General features: G+C 37.0%; 1 protein-coding gene across 1 annotated transcript in view; it reads left to right on the forward strand.

Moving 5' to 3' along the window:
* The window catches only part of GRIN2B (glutamate ionotropic receptor NMDA type subunit 2B), a 103,386-nt gene that overhangs the window by 31,953 nt on the left and 50,066 nt on the right, over positions 1–21,367 (forward strand). Inside the window, exons 4-8 of the mRNA XM_036760674.1 lie at positions 4,891–5,093; positions 5,557–5,728; positions 5,907–6,060; positions 8,872–8,997; positions 11,698–11,927. Coding sequence (XP_036616569.1) covers positions 4,891–5,093; positions 5,557–5,728; positions 5,907–6,060; positions 8,872–8,997; positions 11,698–11,927 — 885 coding nt within the window. The remainder of the gene's footprint in view (positions 1–4,890; positions 5,094–5,556; positions 5,729–5,906; positions 6,061–8,871; positions 8,998–11,697; positions 11,928–21,367) is intronic.

A 21,367-nucleotide genomic window follows, 5' to 3' on the forward strand; every position in this document is an offset into this window, starting at 1 on the left:
CCTGGCCTTTCAGAGGGAAGCACAGTTTTCCTTGCTTGTTTTAATGCTTGGCCTTGTCTGTCACAGCCAGCTAGGGTGCTAATTAGTGCCAATTACCCTAGTTGTAGGGAAGAAAACTGTGAGCACAGGAAAGACTTTCTTTGAAGTCTAAAATCACCAGAAATGTGTTTCTCAGGACTCTCGTCAGGAATGTATCGCCATGGACCAATACTACTCTAATTTTAACACGTGTGGTCACAGAATGGAGTAACTTCTTAGGAATAATTATTTTCTCTGGAGGTGTTCATCTCATACTAAGAACAACCACCCCAAATTCCTATGATGTCCAATCCATGTTTCCCTGAGTAATTGGAAAAAAAATATGCTTCAGTTTTTCTTAAGAGTTCTTTTCATATGTCAAGAGAAAAGCAGTTCATTGGTTTTTATATAGACATATGTTAGTAAATATGCTATGACAATTCCTTATTTTTATTTAATTCTCTCTGGGGAATTCAGAGTACATTAAAGAAATATTTCATCAATTCTGAAGGTTTTTTTTAGTCATTCTTTAAAAATTTCTTTCAAAGATTTTGTACCTTTCCTACTTCTCATTAACCTTACCTGTGTAGTTTTCAAAGCTCATATTAACCTTATGCATTTTTGCTGGCTGTATTCCAACTTTAAGTTCCTCTCAGAAGTTTGAGTCCCAGTTCAGTTGTTTACTGGACAAGTCAATTAACTTCTCTTCTGTACCTCAGTTTACTCATCTGTAAAATGATAATCACACTTAGGGCCATTGTGAGAAAAGTGTCTTAAAACCTTAAAGCACTATTTAAATGTAAGTTCTCCTCCTCCTTCTTCTCCTCTTCCTTTTCTTCTTCTTCTTCCTTCTTTTTCTCCTCTGTTATTATTGTTATCTCAAATATCCTAGAAAAAGTCCCCCCTTTACCTCTATTTTAATTGTTGTTTCCTTTTTTTCCTGTTAATTTGCCCAAAATACCTCATTATGAATTTTCATTATATTTTTCCCACCCTAATGTCAATTTCCCCAAATCCATCTTAGTTCTCCTCCATATTAACATCATTAACAGTTATTGGCATTAATTGATCTTTATAAAATATTTTCCTTGTAAAGATTTTCTTTCATTTTTTTCATTCTGAATGGAATCTGCTCATTTTTCTCTACAAACACAAGTGAGCTCCCAATCACTTCTAGGATCAAACATAAATTCCTCTGTTTGGCATTTAAAAACCTTTACAACCTCACCCCCCAACCTACCTTTCCTCTTTTGTTACCCATACTCTTCACTTTTCCTATAGACCAGCCCAACTGAGCTTCTTGCTGTTCCTCACACATGGCACTCCATTTATAGTATCCATGACTTTGTTCTGAGGCTGTCTCCATGATTGGATTATCCTCTCTTCTGTTCTGCACATCTAAGCATCTCAAGTTTCTTTGCAGGCTCAGATCAAATGCAATTTCTATATGAAAATTTTCCTCATCTCCCCAGGCACCAGTGATTCCCACCTCAACATTACTTTGCATCTGTTTTGATATACCATTTACATATATGTTGTCTCATCTTCCTGGATTCTAATCTCAAGAACAGGGGCTATTTTATTTTTCTCTTTGTTTCCCTAGCAGCTAGTAGCATACCAAGTACATAGGAAGTGCTTACTAAAATGTTTTTAACTGAATGATTGATTAATTCTGATTTTTTTTCTTGGGAAAAAAAGACATCGCAAATGAGCCATAATTTGATGTTATTATAAACTTATATAATGACCAAGCATTCATTCATTTTAAAATTATTTAATGAATATCTCTTAAGAGCATAACACTGTGCCTTTGGTTATGGGAAATTTAAAATATGGTTCTCCTTCTGCTGCATTGAAAGGCAAAGCACCTAGGAATAGGGAGGAAATCATTTCTATTTACTGTGTCCTGGTAAGATAACAGCTGGAGTACTGTGTTCAGTTCTGGAGGCCACAATTTAAGAATAACATTGACAAGCTAGAGAGCATCCAGAGGAGAGCTACTAGGAAGATGGAGAGTTTTGAGTCCTCACCATGAATTCCAATGGAAAGAAATGGGGATGTTTAGCCTGAAGAAGAGAAGACTCAGGGAATACATGATAGCTGTTTTTGAGTATTTGGAAAACTGTCATGTGGAAGAAGGACTAAATTTGTTCTATTTGTCCGCAGAAGGGCAGCTCCAGGAGCAACATGTAACAACAATGTTGCTGGCAGCTGCTGTGGAGGTGAAAGACCCAACAAGACGAGCACACAGGAGGGCTGTTAGCACAAGTTCTTTGACAGGCTTTTTCTAAGGAAAGCAACTTTAAGGGGTTTACAATCTCACTTTAATCAAACAGACATATATCATTCACTTAGTTCAGGGAAAAAAGTCAGCACCCTAAACTTCAGAGCAAATACAAACAGAAACTACAAACAGATCAACAGACAGGCTTTGTCTGATCAAGACATCACATACATAGTTACCAAAAAGAGAAGCACCAACATCTGGATTTTTAAAGATGGGGGTCTCTTAACAATGGCTACCCAGAGTCTCATCTGGTCAAATTCAAATCACGCGATGCTCTTTCAGTGAGCGAGAGCCCCAAAACAAAATGCCAACCTCAGATCTTATATACCTTTCTCAGAGTCAGAGGGTGTTGTAACCATGAGACTCAAACCTATGTGAACTAGGCTTTCTTGTTTCTTAAGCAGGTCAAAGACTCTTGATTCAATCAAAGAGAAAAAGACAACAAAAAGTCCACTTTGCTTGCTATTACATTTGAAAGGCAAGACTCTCAAAGGTACTTGATTACCTTAGCTTTCTAAAGGAGAAAACAAAAAAGCCCCACCCTAATTACCATAACAAGACAGGAAGAATTTGTAAAGAACAAATACAGACTGATGTCAGGGAAAACTTCCTAACGATTACACTTTACAGAAGGTGAATGTGATACCTTGGAAAGTGGATGACTTTACTCCCATTAAAACCTATAACTTATATATATATAATAACTTATAAATTTCATTCTATTAGTTTAAGCCCATCTACAAGCTATTGTTATCTTTTTGAATCTTCATTCAAATATGTCATTCAATATATTAGCTAGCTATTCCAGATTTTTGTCATCTATCAATTTGATTAACATTACTTTTGAGAGCTTTTCCTGTCAATGGGGCGAAAATGCAGAAAGGGACTGGGCATAAACCTCTGTCTTCTTCTGTATTTAAGTAGAAACATGCCTAATAAGAGTATGATTATAGTAACTCATATTTATATAGTGCTAGAAGATTTGCAAACATTAGATTTGTATATGAACCTACGGTCAGATAATTTTGAAATTCCTTTAAGTTAAGCAACTACAAACTAACCTAACTGTATTATTTTGCAGCCAATAACTCCACCATCTTGTCCATAAGGATATCACAAGAAATTTTGTCACATGACTTAAAGAAATCAGGATCTATCATATGCCCTTACTTAAACCTCCAATTATGCTACCAGAAAAAGAAATGAGCTAAACTTGGAGCAACTTTTTCCGAGTAAATTCTGATGGTTTCCAAAGATCACTATTTTCTCTTCAGATTAGAGTGGGAATGTATGTTTTTGAGATAAGTGAAGGACTTAGATTATGCCCAAGTTATAAAGAACCTTGAGAAATTTGGGCTTAATCCTAGAGGTGATGGGAAAATATTAAAGGATTTTTAAAACATTAAAATTAAAGGATTAAAGTAATAAAGTAGCTTTAAAAAGAAGCTGTGTTTTTGGAAAATCAGTCTGATGGTAGTATATAAGATACATTGGGTGGAAGAGAATATTAGGAATGGGTAGACCATCTCAAAGGCTCTGGGAATTGTCCAGGTGTGAGGTAATAAGGATTTGAATTAGAAAGAATTAAATTGTTATTATCCTTTTCATAAGAGAGCACACTGAGATACTGACAATTATGATTTTCATGCTATTATAGGGTCAGTTAATGACTGAATTGAAAGTTACACAGGATGGGGCAGCTAGGTGGCACAGTCAGTAGAGCACCAGCCCTAGAGTCAGGAGGACCTGAGTTCAAATCTGGCCTCAGAGACTTGACACATTTACTAGCTGTGTGACCTTGGGCGAGTCACTTAACCCCAATTGCCCTGCCCCCCAAAAATCTAATAAAAAAAGAAAGTTATGTGGGAACTTGCTGAATGAGGTTTTTCTAATATCTTTCTCCTTATGACTCATGACAACCTGTACCAATTTAATTCAGGACTCCAACACAACTCATCTCTGTCTTGACCTGTAATAACTTTTGATATTCTGAATAAAAGAACTTAAGTCTGCTTCTTTTGGTTCCACTCTTCTATTGATCCATTGACAGTTGTCATTTTAAAATATTATGATCCTTATTGTAGTTTGGGAAAAACCAAAACATATTTTTTAAAGAGCTGCCTGTCATTAAACTTTTTGTTTAAAGCTTTCCCTAGAGCTAAACCTAGGGGCAGCTAAGTGGCACAATGGATAGATTACCAGGACTGGAATCAGGAAGACTCACCTTCTTGAGTTCAAATCTGGCCTCACTTACTAGTTATGTGACCATGGGCAAGTCACTTAATCCTATTTGCCTCAGTTTCCTCATCTGTAAAATGATCTGGAGAAGGAAATGGCAAACCACTCCAGTATCTTTGCCAAGAAAACCTCACATGGGGTCACAAAAAGTCAGACACAACTAAAGTGCCTGAACAAAACAAAGGATTAAACCTAGTGCCTGTTTTGAGAGATATTGAATAGGAAGAATAAAGTTATCTTTTCAACAATATGTGTGGCTCATGTGTTTATCTTATAGCTAGTGATGGCTAAGAAAAAGGAGTCATGGTCACTAGTATTTTCTGAATCTTTTGCTCATCTTTCTGCAGGTAGGAAAGTGGAAAGACAAAAACCTTCAGATGAAATACTACGTTTGGCCTCGTGTGTGTCCTGAGACTGAGGAGCGAGAGGATGACCACTTGAGTATCGTGACCCTGGAAGAAGCTCCATTTGTCATTGTGGAAAGTGTGGACCCTTTGAGTGGAACCTGCATGAGGAATACAGTCCCCTGCCAGAAACGCATTGTCACTGAGTATGGCAAACTGGTTCTTTGTGGCACCACCCTTGTCGGCTCATACCCTATTGTAATCTAGCTGGCCTAGGCCATGATTCCCATAATGAAATATGTATTATATCTGATTTTACTTACTAAGCCTTTGAATTAGTTATGGTCCTATAGGCTCATGCCTAGAGCCTTTCTTACCATGGCTTTGGTGTATTCACTCTGATTATATTCATTGTAGTTATTCCCCCAGTTCTTCCTACTGTCTTGGATGTCAAGTTTTTGGATGCTTTTATGATTTTTCTTTCTTAAGACAGAAACTGTGAAGTGAGCCATTTGAAATTTATAGAAAATAGCAACTATTTGAACATTCAATACCAATACAAATAGTTCTGAGCTACAAAAGGGAGCATGCTTTTGGAATGGGGATGTAGTATTGTGAAAGGGAACACTTTGTCTTCTGTATTAATCTTTGGTTGTTATAATTGGTTAGGAACAAAACGGATGAGGAGCCAGATTACATTAAAAAATGTTGCAAGGGTTTCTGCATTGACATCCTCAAGAAAATATCTAAATCTGTGAAGTTCACCTATGACCTCTACTTAGTTACCAATGGCAAGCATGGGAAGAAAATCAATGGAACCTGGAATGGTATGATTGGAGAGGTGAGTTCTAGGAGTATATGTATAATTTTCTTCTTAAAGTTCCCAGTTCTTTTTCCTAAATCTATTATCCACTCATCAGATTCTTCTGAATACTCTTGGTTGTCTTTTTCTTTTCATTTCCCCATTGCTGTTCTGGGCATTCTAACTGAAATATTCTCCACCTCCCTCCTCTCTCAAGGTGGTCATGAAGCGTGCCTACATGGCAGTGGGATCCCTTACCATCAATGAAGAACGCTCAGAAGTGGTGGACTTCTCTGTGCCCTTCATAGAGACTGGAATTAGTGTTATGGTGTCACGAAGCAATGGGACTGTCTCACCATCTGCCTTCTTAGGTAAATGATGTATTAAGGGTGGGGGGGAATGTAGAATGAGAACAGATAGAAAGAAGAAACAAGAACATATTGCTGTGTCTATTCTGCGAGCAGTTAGTTTCTTAGGAATTAAATTCAGTCAAGAATTTTGGGTTCTTCAAAGTTAATTTATTCTTAAACATGAATATGCCAAAATTCTAGAATCGCTCTGAGATGGGATTGATGATTATAAGACCTAGAATGATTGTTTATGCAAAAAAAACAGTATATTCTATTCTCTGCTTTGGTGTTCTGCTCTTGGAGAGACCCCAAAGAAGTTCCCTACAGGGAAATATGCAGTTTTCTGGTCATTCCCCCATATTCTCCATGAAAAATATTCTAATATCCAAGAATATTTGTGAACTAATATTGAACACTAAACACATGTCCTATATTTAGGTCACAAACCTTTTAATTTCCTTTATTTCTTTGTAAAAATTCTTTGAATATCAATAGATAGTAAAGAAAAACACATTCAAATCCTTCCTAAAGCCCAAAATATCACTTATCTAAGGTTTTGGACTAGAAGAGTTACTGCTCTCTGATATGAAAAGAAACCAAAGAATAATAGAGATTCTTAGAGCAATACTTGGATTCCAGGAGTAGCCATTAAGACAACAGAAGAATAAGGACCATTATGTGGCTCAACACAGGGATCAGTGTTACCATGGAAGAAGGCATGCCCCAAAACACAAACGATTTTCATAGAATTGTAGGGAAAGGAGAAAGTTTAAAGTCAATGAACACCCTTTAGTCATTTCCCAAGGTAAATATGAAGGTTACTGACCAGTTATTCAAGTTCAGTTAGGGACGGAACAGAGTTAAAAGGAGTGTATTTCTTTTATATCACTTGATAGGGCCTATGACATTTAATCTACCAACCTCCACACCATTTCCATGTGGTATAGGACTGTTCAGTAGAACATATGTTCATTTCTAAAGATTCATAATGTTTCATTTTTAATTACTTAAAAAACAAGGCTTTCACAATTCCCTTTGGAGTTCAGTAGTAAAATAGGTTTTGAAATAAGAAAATAGTTTTTATAATTTAAGTCTATTTTCCCTTTTGTTCAACTTCATCATTATTAATCATATGGAAGAGGGAGCAAACTGCATGTTAATTCACTTGGATATGAGTTTACAATGTATTCTGACAGCTACAAAGGCCAGAACTATTTTGGGATGAATTTGAAGAAGCACTGTATCATGGGACAGAATTGTCATCATTACTTTCTATACCACTCCACTGAAATGACACCTGGAATATAGTGCTCTCTCTCTGGACACCTTAATAAAAGAGATATAGATAAATTGGGAGGGATCCAGAAGAAATTATTATGAAAATTTAAAGAATTATACTGTTAGATAGGGATAGCTTGTCTGTTGTTAATTGGTTCCACGGAAACATGCCATTTGAAAAGATTGCATTCTGTAGTTAGATCATCTGATTTGCATCATGGGCAGTCAGCTGAATGATATTGCACTAAGAATTTGACAGTATTGCAGTGAGGTTTGGTTCAATGCATTTAATAAATCATTATTTCATCAATGTCAGTACTTACTCCGATGGTGCAGATCACAATGATCTATGCCTTCCATTTTGTGACACTCATGTCCATGTCCTCCCCTCTATAGAGCATCCACCAGCTAAGATGCGAGTATTCCTCTGGGTCCAATGTATGCTTGGAAATGGCCAACTATAAAGATGAGTCTTTGAAGAGAGGAAAGACCAGACCATTGGTGATAGACTGGAAGAGCAGGGAGGGCTGTGCCTAATATAGATAAGAACAGAAATGGTTGATTGGTCTGTTAAACCCAAGGATGTTTTATTAATACAAAAACTGTAACAATTTTTTAAGGTCCCCACACTATACTGTAGCCCTGTAGATAGTGATAAAGAAATGAATGATCAAGAGAGATAAAGTAGAGTGTATTTGGAAACAGAGACTCTTAGGCTCAGGTCATGATTGTCACTATTTGTATGATCTTAGGCCAGCCTTTTAAGTTCCTTTGGTTTCTTCATGTGTAAAAATATGAAGATTGCTTTAGATCAAGGGTCAGCAAACTCACCTGTTCTTGTAGGGCCCTCAAGCTAAGGAGAGGCAGTTAGATAGAGCACAGAGCCTGGAATCAGGAAGACTCATCTTCATGAATTCAAATCCAGCTTCAGAGACTTATCAGCTGTGTGACCCTGGGCAAGTCACTTAACCCTGTTTATCTTACTTCCTCATTTGTAAAATGAGCTGGAAAAGGAAATGGCAAACCACTCCAGTATCTTTGCCAAGAAAACCCCAAATGGGGTGACACAGAGTTGGACACAACTGAAAAACAACTGAACAACAAGCTAAGGATAGTTTTTACATTTTAGAAATGAGACTATTTTAAAATGTAAAAACCATTCTTAGCTCGCAGGCCTTATAAAAACAGGCATATGTGGCTAGATTTAGCCTGAGGGCCATAGTTTGCCAACCCCTGGATTAGATGATCTATTGAGGTCCACTCTACCTCTAAATCTTAGGCTGCTGCCTTTTGTTTTCTTGACCACACCCATGCCTATTGAGTTTGTGCTTTACTTTTCTACCAGCCCTGGTTTTTGGATTCCACTGGTAGACAACAACATGAGTTGGTTTGCAAATACAAGCCATAACCCAAAAAGCCACAGTAGGATGTGACTCTCCTCTTTGTATATTGGAAAGATGGAAACACTGAAATGAACATCAATAGAATTACTTGGAATCTGTGTGTGTCTATGTGCCTATGTTTACCTGAGCCCCATTTCTTTCCCTTCATTAGAGCCATTCAGCGCTGATGTGTGGGTTATGATGTTTGTAATGCTGCTGATTGTCTCAGCAGTGGCAGTCTTTGTCTTCGAGTACTTCAGCCCTGTGGGTTATAACCGGTGCCTTGCTGATGGCAGAGGTAAGGAGAAACTCAGCTGCTGTGTTTTCTTATTTCCCTCTCCCCCAATTCTCAGCTCTCAAATTCGTAGTTTCTGTCTTTCTCATTTGGTGGAAGGGTGCTTCCTCTCTAACTCATTAAACTCTGGAAATGAACCCTTGTCTCTTCACTTTGTCTAACTTCAGAAATGCCTTAAATGAAATGATCATTGGAAACTATATATTTCCTACCTGGCTCCTATGTTAAGCTTTAGTCTCAAGGGCAGTTCTATTCCCCATCATCCAGATTCCCTTCCTTTCCAGTAAAAAAAAACCACCTCAAAACTCCCCTAAAATACATGGTATAATTTGGAACACTTGGTGTTAGGGGCTGAAGCAAAAATTCCCTACTTCTTTATAATTTCTACCCTAGGAGTAAACAGTCCCAGAAATAGACTCCCTTCATAGTCTATGAGTTTCCTAAGTCTCTGTTAGTCCAGAGTTGGAACTGTGGTGGGATCTCTGAGTTCTGGGGTGTAGAGTGATTGCTCACTACAGTGTGACATAGCCATTGGATTTCATAATCCACTTTAGGGATGTCCTAGCAGCTACGACCTCTTCCAGTTAAAGGAATTAACTATTGGGCACACTCTGGGCAGCACCACTGATCAGTCTAATATTTTATAATACAATTGTATTGTTAAATGGATGTGCAGATACAAAGAATTCTTGAAATTGATGTACTTTAAGAAAAATAAGTTAAAATCCCAAATTACTAAGCTTAATAAACCATGAGGCAATTATTTGCTTTACCAAAGCACTTTGTTAAAAGACTAATTGTAGGATAATTTAATATAGAAAGCTCCTCTAAGAATTTAAAAATATAATCCGTTTATAGAAATTAAATTTACACAGAGTTCTATGTAAATATCTGCTGTGTAAATCAAGGCATACCCATACAGATGTTTATACAGAGGTAGTCAGTAAAATATGTGCAATTCCTAACATTAAAAATGACTGAACAGATGTTAATAGAATCTTGTTGGTCAACATAGGGGTATGCTAATGCTAATATGTAGAGGAAATGTGAGAGCAGATGTTCATAACTGTGTATGAGGGGTCAAGTGCAACTCTGTATACTGAAACAGATGTCACCAACACCAAATGATGAACCCTGGTTTTTATTTTTCCACCCATGGGTCAAATGACCTATGACTCACATGAACTTGTGGAATAAAGAACTCTAAAGGGGTTATACAAGGATTGGTTGGGCATAGGAAAAGAGAGACAGTGACTGGTCCTCCCTGCGTAGAAAAACTGTGCATAAAACATTGGGCAACCAACCATGCACACTCCATAATAGTTTCCTAAGCAGATTCCTCCAGTCTAGGGGTCAGAGTATATTTGTGAAGGGTCACAAGGCAGGAAGTGGAAGGATCTGGTTCACCAAACACAGATCAGAAGCCAGTAGGACAGACTCTTAAATGCCTCGGACTGGAATAGATGCTTTAAGAGGCCATAAAACAAAACAAATAACAAACAACAAACAAAAAAAAGATGAAAAAAGGAAAAAAGAAATTTACATCTTAACTTTATTATATATTTAAGCAACCAGCAAGTTGTACATAGTAGATTTGCAGTTTCATGAGCATTTATCTTTTTTTATTATACTATGTTATGGTAATGCTTGTTTTATTCCATAAAATAAAAATAAAATAAATAAAAATTAAAAACAAAACAAAAGAAGGCAATTAGCCTCCACCCTACCTCTAGGGACTGGTCACTTTCAGTCAAGTCAGGGACTATGAATAAAATTAGTTATCAAAGACAAATTTTGAAGAAGACAATAGCAAAGAACATATACTGCCTTTTTTTAAAAAAAGTTTTCGATGTTTTCCTGGTATATGTTAATAACATTTCAGAAACAAAATAAATAAAAAAGCAAATACAATATACAGTGCAGAGTAGTATAACGAACATGGGACTTAGTGTCACAGGAGCTGAGTCTGAAGTTTATAGTTTGTGTGATATTGAGCTAGTCTCTTTACTTTGCCAAGTTGCATTTTGTTAATTGATAAAATGAAGATATGAATACATGAATTACCCACCTTACAGACCTACTCAGCCTTAAATGAGATAATCTACTTTTTAAATACAAAGCTTCATGCCAGTATAAGCCAATATGAAGATCTAGGAGTGGGAAGCTCTTTATTATTGTGTTTATTATTAACATGAATAATTTTTTTTAAAAAATCTGCATTTTTTACATCTGTTCATGATAAACTGGGTAGTGAAGTTCCTCCTTTAGCATCTGAGTTGAAAACCCATTGACTAGGGGACTGTTCTTCCCATATTAATCTCCATCACTCTCTGTCCTCAGTCTCTGGGCTCCTCTTTATTCTGTCTTCTGAAAAGTATCAAGGGCAAAAGGAGGTGTAAGTATTTACTTAGAGGATCTTCTAGCTGCTGCCTACGAACACTTGGAGAACATGCTTCAGGGAGGTTTCATTCTTTCATTAAGAATTTGAATAGAGGAGCCATATGCTCCTGACTTTGGAGGTTCTGAGATCCTTGAAAGGATCATAGTCATTGGAGAAGAGGAATCTTTCTTTCCTGGGGATGACATTGTCTAAATGAAGTTACGCATAGGAAGGACTCACTCCAATCTTGCATGTATCAGTAGAACCAGACTGTGAGAGGCCCAGCGACATAACTTCTCAAACTTATCTGTTGATCTCTACAGAGCCGGGCGGTCCCTCTTTCACCATTGGCAAAGCTATTTGGTTGCTATGGGGTCTGGTATTTAACAATTCTGTACCAGTTCAGAACCCAAAGGGAACAACCAGCAAAATCATGGTGTCAGTGTGGGCCTTCTTTGCTGTCATCTTCCTGGCCAGCTACACTGCCAACTTAGCTGCCTTCATGATTCAAGAGGAGTATGTGGACCAAGTTTCTGGCCTGAGTGACAAAAAGGTAAGAAATACTTTTGAAAATCTCCCATTTCCACCCAAAAAAAACCTCCCCAGAAAGAAAATGTTGCTTACATTCTCCCATCAGTCCCCATTTTAATTAGGCTCATGTTTCAAACTACTGGGAGCACTGAAAGTTTTCATGATCCTAATAATTTTCTAACATCTGCATTTTGTACTTGTGTTTTTAAATAAATTGGAAGGAAGAAGCAGAAGAAATTAGTTTCCCTCCTGAAATAATTGTTTTCCCTTCCTGTCTTTATGTGAACCTACTGATTTATGCAGGGAGTGTCACAAATGATCCCTGGGCTACAAATAACTAGCTTGGTTTTGTATCCATTCTTTTAGTATGTGATTGCACATTGGTTTGTTAAGGTCGGGCAGCTAGGTAGCTTAGGGATACAAGGACTGGCCTGTTATTAGAGGGCTGCCCCTGTGTGCCAGCACTGTGGAAGCTTGCTTATTATGGCTTACATTTTCCCACAGATGGGCTAGTTACTGTACGCTCACCCTGCCTTTGTTTCTTCTCTGTGCACATTCTAGAGACTAGGTAGGAGGGCTGCTCATGTGGAAGTGTTCGAATATTTCAAGGTATGAAAACTGGTCTTTAATTTTGTGACCACCCACATTCTATGACACTAACAGGCCAGTCCTGTACTTGTTCTGTTCTGAGCTGGCTTGCATGGTACAGAAAAAAAGGGAAGACATTTGTTTTTCATTTCTAGTAGATGAGTATGCACAAGCCCATTGGTGATATTACAGGCCTGACATACCATAGCTTTCCATGCGAGATGTCCTGTCACCTCTAGCTATGATACTAATGATCCTTGTCACCTTCTGAAGCTTCCAGTAAACACATGGATATTCCAAATGACTCATGGAAGCTTTTTACTTCTAAGAAATCTCCTGACATCAATTTCATCATGCTTTAGAAAATGTTCATCTCTTTCAAGAAGTAGATATGAATTGTTGGCCTGCCAAGTTAGCTATCTCTTATTTATTATTGATAATTTATCATCTGGGATCTCTTGACCCAACGGTTAAGAAAGTAACTTAGAAAATATGAGAATGCATTTAATTGGAATGAAAAGGAATTAGTGTTCTCTTCTCTTTGACTCAGATAATCGTTTCCCCTAAGACAGGCATTTGGCATAGTGGAAAGAGACTGGCCTGGGTTCAAGTCTCATCTCTAATACATACTACTTGCATAATGCAGGGCCAGCCACTTGATGTGTCAGTGTTCTAAGAAACTCTCTACAATTATAAATCGCAGAAAAGGTGCTATCCTTCATTAGTAGATGGAGTTCCCTTATCTTGGGAGCTTCTTATGCCAATAAAATTGTAGGCCCAGTCCCTATTTCATTTTCCCTAAAGGAACATTTAAAAGCATGTGGAAAAGATACACAGAGTTTAAAAAGGAAGGAGAGTTTGATTTCTTATCATTTTTCATTCTCTTCATCTCTATTTTGTTTTTCTTTCTCTTAGAATTTTTTGTTGTAGTTTCTTTTTTTTTCTCCCTTCCCCCTCCTCCTCATTCCTTTCCTTTTTTCTCATTTTAATATTCTGTTTCTTTCTGAAGCTCACAGTAGCATATCTGATTCTGTGGCTTGGTGGTTAGGGGCTAGGTAAGGATAAACTCACTGAAAGAGAATGCCTCTGCTCCCACCTTTCTTGTTGCTCACTCTGGCTACTTAAAAAGTAACATGGTAGAAGGCATCCCCTTGTAACAAGCTTATTTATGGACACGCTAAGGGATAGGGGTGATTATACAAAGAATCCAACACTTCTTTGCTCCTCTGGCTGGCGGCCTGTCATGATACAGTACATGAATTTCCCACATGGCTCTAAAAAAGAAACCATAGGAAACTTTGCTGACCAAAAATTGAATGATTCTCTAAAGGGGCAGCATGATACAGTGGAGAGAGCACTGGACTTGAACCAGAACACCTGAGTCTAGGCTCCATGACTTACTAGCCTTGTGGTCCTAGACAAGCCACTTAATGCCTGTGAGTAACAATGATAATAATAACAAGAACTAGCATTTCTATAGCACTTTAAGCTTTGCTAAGCATTTTGCAGATATTATATCATTTGATATTCACAATAACTCTGGGAGATAGGGGCTATTACTGTCCCCATTTTGTGACTGAGGAAACTAAGGTAGATAGACATTAAGTGCTTGCCCAGAGTCACACAGGTAGCAAGTATATAAGGCCAGATTTGAGCTTAGTCTTTCTGACTCCAGGTCCAATACTTTATCCCCTGAATCATCTAGCTACCTCAGTTTCCTTATCTGTGAAACAGGGCTAATAATACTTGTATGAACTAAAAAGGTCTGCTGTTACTTTTAGTTGAACTAAAGGGTATACTGGTTGCCAGGCACTGTGTTAGATCACCAAGAGCTAGCAAGCTAAACAATATATGCAGTAGAAGAAAAGAAAAAAAATGAGAAATTTACATGATAATTTTGTTATATATTTGAAAGAAAAAGCAGGTTGTATGTAGCAGATTTGCAGTTCCATGTGCAATCATCTTTTTTATTGTACTATGTTATGGAAATGCTTGTTGTATTCCATAAATTACAAATAAAAATTTTAAGAAGTAAATAAAACTATAGAAAAGTGATTTCAGTGGGGGGAGGGAGGAGGTAGGGTATTAGCAGTTGGTGGGATTAGGCAGGCTTTACAGCTGGGCTTTGAGAATTCTAAGAGACAGAGGTGAGGGAGAAATGCATGCCAGTCCTTGGGGCCAATCTGGAAACAGGCATGGAGATGAAATATATATATGTATATTTACATTATATATTTTATTTATTTATTATTTATACTGTAGAATTATTTACTATATTAAAACATAGTATATAAAATGTATTTACATATTAAAATAAATATATTTATTATTTACATTATATATTAATTTAATATATTTTATATATATATTTATATATAAGGAACATCAGTCCAGCTTGGGTAGAATGTAGAGGATGTCATGAAGAGTAATATGAAAGAAGCCTGGAAAAGTAGGCTTTTCCTGACTATGAAGGGCTTTTAATGTCAATCAGAGGAGGAGTATTTGCATTTTATCCTAGACGCATTGGGTAGCCACTGTAATCTTCAACATGACCATAACTATATTTTAGGAATTTTACTTGGCCACTTTGTTGAGGATAGATTTCAGCAAGAACAGACTCAACTGGCAGGGAGACCAGTTTGGAGGCGATTAGAGTAATCTAGGTAAGAGATTTTGTGGAAGCAGAAATGATGAGACTTGGCAGCTTGTTGAATGATGGTGGGTAAGAAAAGGTGAAGAGCCAAGGACAACTCTAAGGTGAACCTGGTTGGCTCAAAAGATGGTAGTGTCCTCGACAGAATGCGGCAGTTAAGAAATCATTGGTAACCTGTGACAACAGATTGAGCTGAACCATTGTCAGAAGCCAGTTTGCAGTGGCTAAGTAAGGAGGGAGGGAAAGGAGAGAAATAAAAGACAAGACACTTTTTCTAGGAGTTTGGCTGTGAAAGGGAGAAGTACAAAGGAATAACTTAGGAGATGGTAGGGTCAAGTGAAGAGTTTTTAAGGGTTGGCAAGATCTTAGGCATATTTATAGGCAGCAGGGAAGGAAACAGTAGATAAGGAGAGAGTGAGGATAGGATTGGCAGGGGAGAAGAGAAGAATGATTCCAGGCCTAATTTCAAGGAAGAGAGAGGAGTAAATGAATACAAGTAGAGTGTATTGGCCTTGGAAGCATGAAGGATTACCTCTTTATCAGAAATCGGGGTAAAGGAGGACAGAAAGGGGGATGATGTCAACTGATTTGTAGACATAGAATAGGGGTAAAGAAGTAGTATATTGTCCTGTATTGAAAATTGTTTCATCCAGATGTGAAGAAGTTGAATTTATTTATGCAGCTGCCTTTGGAACACAAAATTATTTTGGATGCTATGCATATAGAAAGAAGTTAGCTAACAGAGACTTTTATGAACAAATGTTCTGCTTAGTTTATCATTTGATAATATATTTTTATGCATTTTAGAACCTTACATATGTGGAAATAATAGAGTAGTATATAATACATATTCCATTTACTCTACATAATTGGTACAAATATGTTTAAATAACTGACATGTCTAATTGCATATTAGTATAAGGGAAAGTAACATGAATTAAATTCAAAGAATTTGGAAAATGTATTTAAAGTGTCAAAATGCTTATTGTTCTAATTCAAAAGTACCTAAAGGAAACACCAGAGACAAGAAGTCAAAGTTTTCATTAACATTTAAAAGTTTTGGCAATACAATATGTGAACATGTTTTCGTGAAATTTATATGAAATGAAAATGAAATTTAAAAACACCAAACCAATTTGAGATTAGAAGTAAATTTGAAATTTATTTTTAATAAATGTTTTAATCTCCTCATTAATAGTCTCATAAAATTAATACATACTCAAAAATACATTTCACCAAAATTTCTTTGAGTGTAATACCAATGTGACTTGATTATAAGTGAAATTATTTTTTTCTGAAGTAGTAATGAATATCTGTAAACAAATGAAGAAATATTTATAGTACAAAGTATGTAATTCATTTATTTTTATTTTGTAAAAAATGCACAAAGAGCTCATTTATATAAAAGTTACCAAAGGCATTAAGAGCAAAAATTCTATGATTAATTCTCCTGTTTTAAGTGCTTAAGTGCACATATTTTCATTTGTGTGCATAGTGTAATCTCTCTATGACCTAGTAGGCAGACTATATGAATTATTGTTGTTAAAATAATGAATCGCTTGTTCATATGATTGCTAAATTAATTAAGCTGATCTTTGTATGACAGACATACAGCCAGATGCTGGGCCCATACTTGACAACTTGCCAGCTTGTTAATACCATCCAGAGCTTGAATTCTACCATAGTGGCCTTTGAGAACCCAGGAGTTTTCAATAAGAAAATTATGAAAAAGGAATAGCCAGAATCATATGCAAGAATGGTGGTTGATGGAGATCCAAAAATAGTTATGGGGGACAACATGGAAAGAGATGACTCTTCTTCTTTCTACCAGATGATTTTTACTGGTTATTACCCTGTCAGTGGGGTAAAGAGGACAGTTAACATTGGTCTCTCTCCTTCCTCTTCCTCCTACTCTTCAGAATTCACAATTCACTACAAGATCGTAGGTGGCATCCTCAAGCTGCCCTGGAAATAACTGAAGGGGGGAGGGGTGTTATAGTTTGGGCCCAGGCATTCCATAGTGGTTCCATTTCTCCTTTCCTAGATGCTGCAGTAGTGCCTTGGGGATCCATCAGTCAAATTTAACAGAGTGGGTGAAGCAGGTCATCATGCTTAGAGCTGGTGGTTTTTGCTACAAACAGGTCAGCTCCACAACACAGACCACTGAGTTCAAAGGAAGCCATAGGAGCCTATTTTCAGTCAAGGCAGCCAGCGATTTGTGACTCAGTTGGACCTGGAAGTAACTGTGTGATGCCAATCCCAGGAACTCTCTGGGGCTATGGATAGACTAAAGATTCAAGATGTGATAGGAGAGGAGGTTCTGAGATGTGACAATCAGGCAGAAAAGGGTACAGACAGGAGGTTAATGGGATGATAACTGGCTTTTCCTTCCTTAACAACTAAATTTGCATACTCATGTACGTGTGGAATGTTACACATTACTCTTAGATTTGAAAGATGGTGGATGCGTTAGATGTTTGCACTGAACTGTTGTTTATTTTCAATTTTTTTACTCTATTTTTACAAGAGATAATTTTTGTGTAGGGGAAGAAAAGGGGGTCTATATTGAAAAGAATACATTACAAAAACAAAACATATCAATAAAAGGGCTTTTTAAAAATAGCATAGTGTTTTTCTGAATCATAATGAAAACCATACAGCCATCTGGCTATCTATAGACTGACCAGCATGAAGTTCTGGGCCTGCTGAGGAGTGATCCTTAAGGTGACCTAAAACCAATTTGGTTCCCTTAGAAAAGAGGTGTCACTATATCTCTTCAGATTCCATGGGACCACTGCCATCAAAAGAATGCCACCCACTCAGATCCTCAGGCAAACTATTGTCTAGGCTGGTCCATAACTCTATGCCTGGAGTTTAGCCAGAAACAGAAGGGCCTTTAGATACAGCATAAGTGAAATGGAGTCTTCTCCTTGTTGGCCTGTACTGGATTAGACAGTGTACACTGTAAGTTGAAGGGCACGCACTATTTTCCTGTCTATAAATATCTCCTTTATGGCCATATCTGAGAGACATTATTTAATTTTATTGTGTAGCATTCGTTGACATATAGCCTTCTATCTGGACCTGTTAAAGAAAATAGAATTCATGTTTCTGTAGGATTTTTTTCACATTCCACTGGGAGAGGAAAATGTTTTAAATAAATGTAATAAATGATTTAAACAAATGCTGTAATAAATGATTTAAATAAATGTAATCTACATGCCAGAATGCTACATTCTGAAGGTCATGGAGCTGGAAAGTAATTTGATTATTGGGTCCAGCCCTGTGACTTCAAGCAGATAGATAGTTAGACCAAGGTTTCTTCATCTCTCTTGTATCATGGACCATGTTGGCAATCTGGTGATGCCGATGGACCCTTTCTCAGAATAATACTTTTAAGTAATTGAAAGAAAATGCCAAGTTTCAGTTAGAGGTTAGAGAAATAGAGGCAATATCTCCCCCATCTAGTTCACAGACCCCCCGAAATCTATCACATATTCAGGGGCCCCACAGACTCCATGTTAAGATCCTCTGATCTTGGCCAACCTATTTAAAAAACTGTCTTCTCTTTTTGGGAGATCCACAGAATTGAAAAATCAGTAACCTCCTTTTCACGATTAAAATATCCACCCTATAATTTCCCAGTTTTCCTTTTCATGCATTCTACAATAGTGACTTTAAAAAATGGGGAAAAATTGATGTGTGTGCTGCAAAGAGGGTTTTACTTGCTAAATAAGTGCCACATAGGTTACTGGTTTGCAATTAATAAGTTTGCCCTTATTAAGGTTGTACATAATAAATATGATATAACTAACAAAATGGGTCTCACTTTTCATTAAACTTCCTCTTTTTCTGTTAGTACCGGACAAATTACCTCTTTTTCATCAAGTGTTCTTGAGATATTCCCGGGACAGTTCCTAGAAGTAACATAATCACCCTACCAAAAAACTACGGGAACAAATGGCATTGTGAAAGCACAGATGTGGAATAGAGGAGCCATGCAGTATTAGCATAAATCACTAAAGCCAGAAAGTTTTATTTTTTAATGATTTTTTACATCACCTAGATTTCCTACTGTATCCTTCCTTGTCTCCTCCCAGAAAAGCTTTCCCTTATAAAGATTTTAATAAAAAGAAGAAAAAGGAGGAAAAATCAATGACATCAGCCAGTCCATAAAAAAAAAAACTGACTTTATATAAAATGTTACACACTGGAGCAGAGTAGTAGAGAGAAATACCTTCACATGTCTTTTCCTAAAAGAATTCACTATTAGATCAATATCAATCTGGAAGGAGGTCCATGCTATTAGGATGCGGAGCTCTGTTCTTGGCCATTTGTCAACATTTTGTATTAATGAATTAGAGAAAGATGTGAATTAGAAAGGTGATCACTCCATTATATTTTGCATACAAATCTGCTATTTTATTCAGTTCTAGGAACTGCACACAGATTCAATTCAATAAACTTTTATTAAGTGCCAAGAACTGTGCTAAATGCTGGCAAAATGTTGACAACATGGAGCTAATCTAGAAGAGAGTGACCAGGATAATGAAAGGATGGAAAATTATACTGCAACATTAGCTTAAGGAGCTGGGTAAAGTCCCAGTGGAGACATAAGAGCTATTTTCAAGTGTCTGAAGGACTGGAATGTGAAAGACATATTCCACTTTGTGCATTGCCCAAGAGCTGAGGACAGAAGCAGTAGGCAGAAGTTGTAGAGATGCCAATTTAGGCCATGAGGGCAAAACATTAACAAACAGAGCAACCCCAAAGAAGTATTGGTTACCTCAGCAGACAGTAACTTCTCCATCATTGGAGAGTACCAAGCAAAGGTTGGTTGTTCCTTTGTCAGGGTATTGTAGAAATAATTCCTGTTTGGGTTCAGGTTGGACAAGGCTGTTAATCATTTCTAAAATACTAGGCAATAAAATTGGAATCCACAAAAGATTTCAGCATTTGAAAAGATTGGCCTGATATAACAACATGAAAATGGATACAGGTGTTGTATTCTCTACTGAAGGCCTCAGATGAGTTACCAGAGTGCAGGCTGAGGGAAACGTGCCTTAGTAGCAATTCACGGGAAGCAAGGAGTAGCATGATTCAGTGGAAAGATAAATAATAATGATGATAGCTGGCATTTACCTAGCACTTTAGGGTTTGAAAAGTGTTTTATAAATATTAACTCATTTTACTTCATCCTTAATTCATTATTTCATCCTTGTAACAACTCTGGGAAGTAGAGGCTATTATTATCTCAGTTTTGTGAGTGAGTGAGAAAACTGAGGTAGACAGAGGTTAAGAAATTTGCCATACCTAGTTAAGTGTCTAAGGCTGGATTGGAACTCAGGTTTTCCTGACTCCAGGTCCAGCATTCTATCCACTGCAACATGTAGCTGCCTAAAAACCCAAGAATGTTAGATTTGCAGGCATAGGACTTCAGCCTGAATACTGGCTATGCCACTTTTTACCCGTGTTACCTTAGACAAGTTACCACACTTCTCTGGGCCTGTTTCCTTATATGTACAAAGAGTCAGCTGGACCAAATAAGGGATTCTTAACCTTTTCTTGTGTCATGGGCTCCTTTGGTGGTCTGGTGCAGCTTTTCAACTCTTCATAATAATGTTTTTAAATGTACAAAATAAAATGCATAGGATTTCAAAGGAAACCAATAATATTGAAATAAAGTAATATTGAAATAGAGCAATCAAATAATCTTATTTAAAGTTCAGAGACCCCAAGTTAAGAGACCCTGGGATTAGATGATTTTTAAGGCTTCTTCTAGTTTTAAATCTGTGATTTAGGAATATTAATTGATCATAAACCAACATGAAGCCAGTAAAAGCATTAATTGATTAATTAATGAAAAAGCATTTATTAAGAATCACTTATTATGTCACAAGCACTGTGCTAAGTGCAAGAATTTAAATAGAAAAGTGAGATGGTCCCTGCCCTCAAAGACATCTCATCTCATTCTCATTAGAACAGACAGCACATTGTATCAGTAAGGCAGTAATAACAATGTAGATGATAATTGTCAAAATGCCTCTGTAGTTCTGTATCACAAAGTATACAAGACTCTCCATGTAGAAGGTCGAAGAAGCAAACCATTTATTCAGACACCAGAGAACCATATCCCACAAGCCATTTATCCAATCTATCAGAGCAGTAAAACATTCCATACATAATATCACAACATGGAGCCTCACCATCCCAAAACCTCT

The sequence above is a fragment of the Trichosurus vulpecula genome, chromosome 5, assembly GCF_011100635.1.
Source record: "Trichosurus vulpecula isolate mTriVul1 chromosome 5, mTriVul1.pri, whole genome shotgun sequence".
In the NCBI taxonomy this organism is placed as follows: Eukaryota; Metazoa; Chordata; class Mammalia; order Diprotodontia; family Phalangeridae; genus Trichosurus; species Trichosurus vulpecula.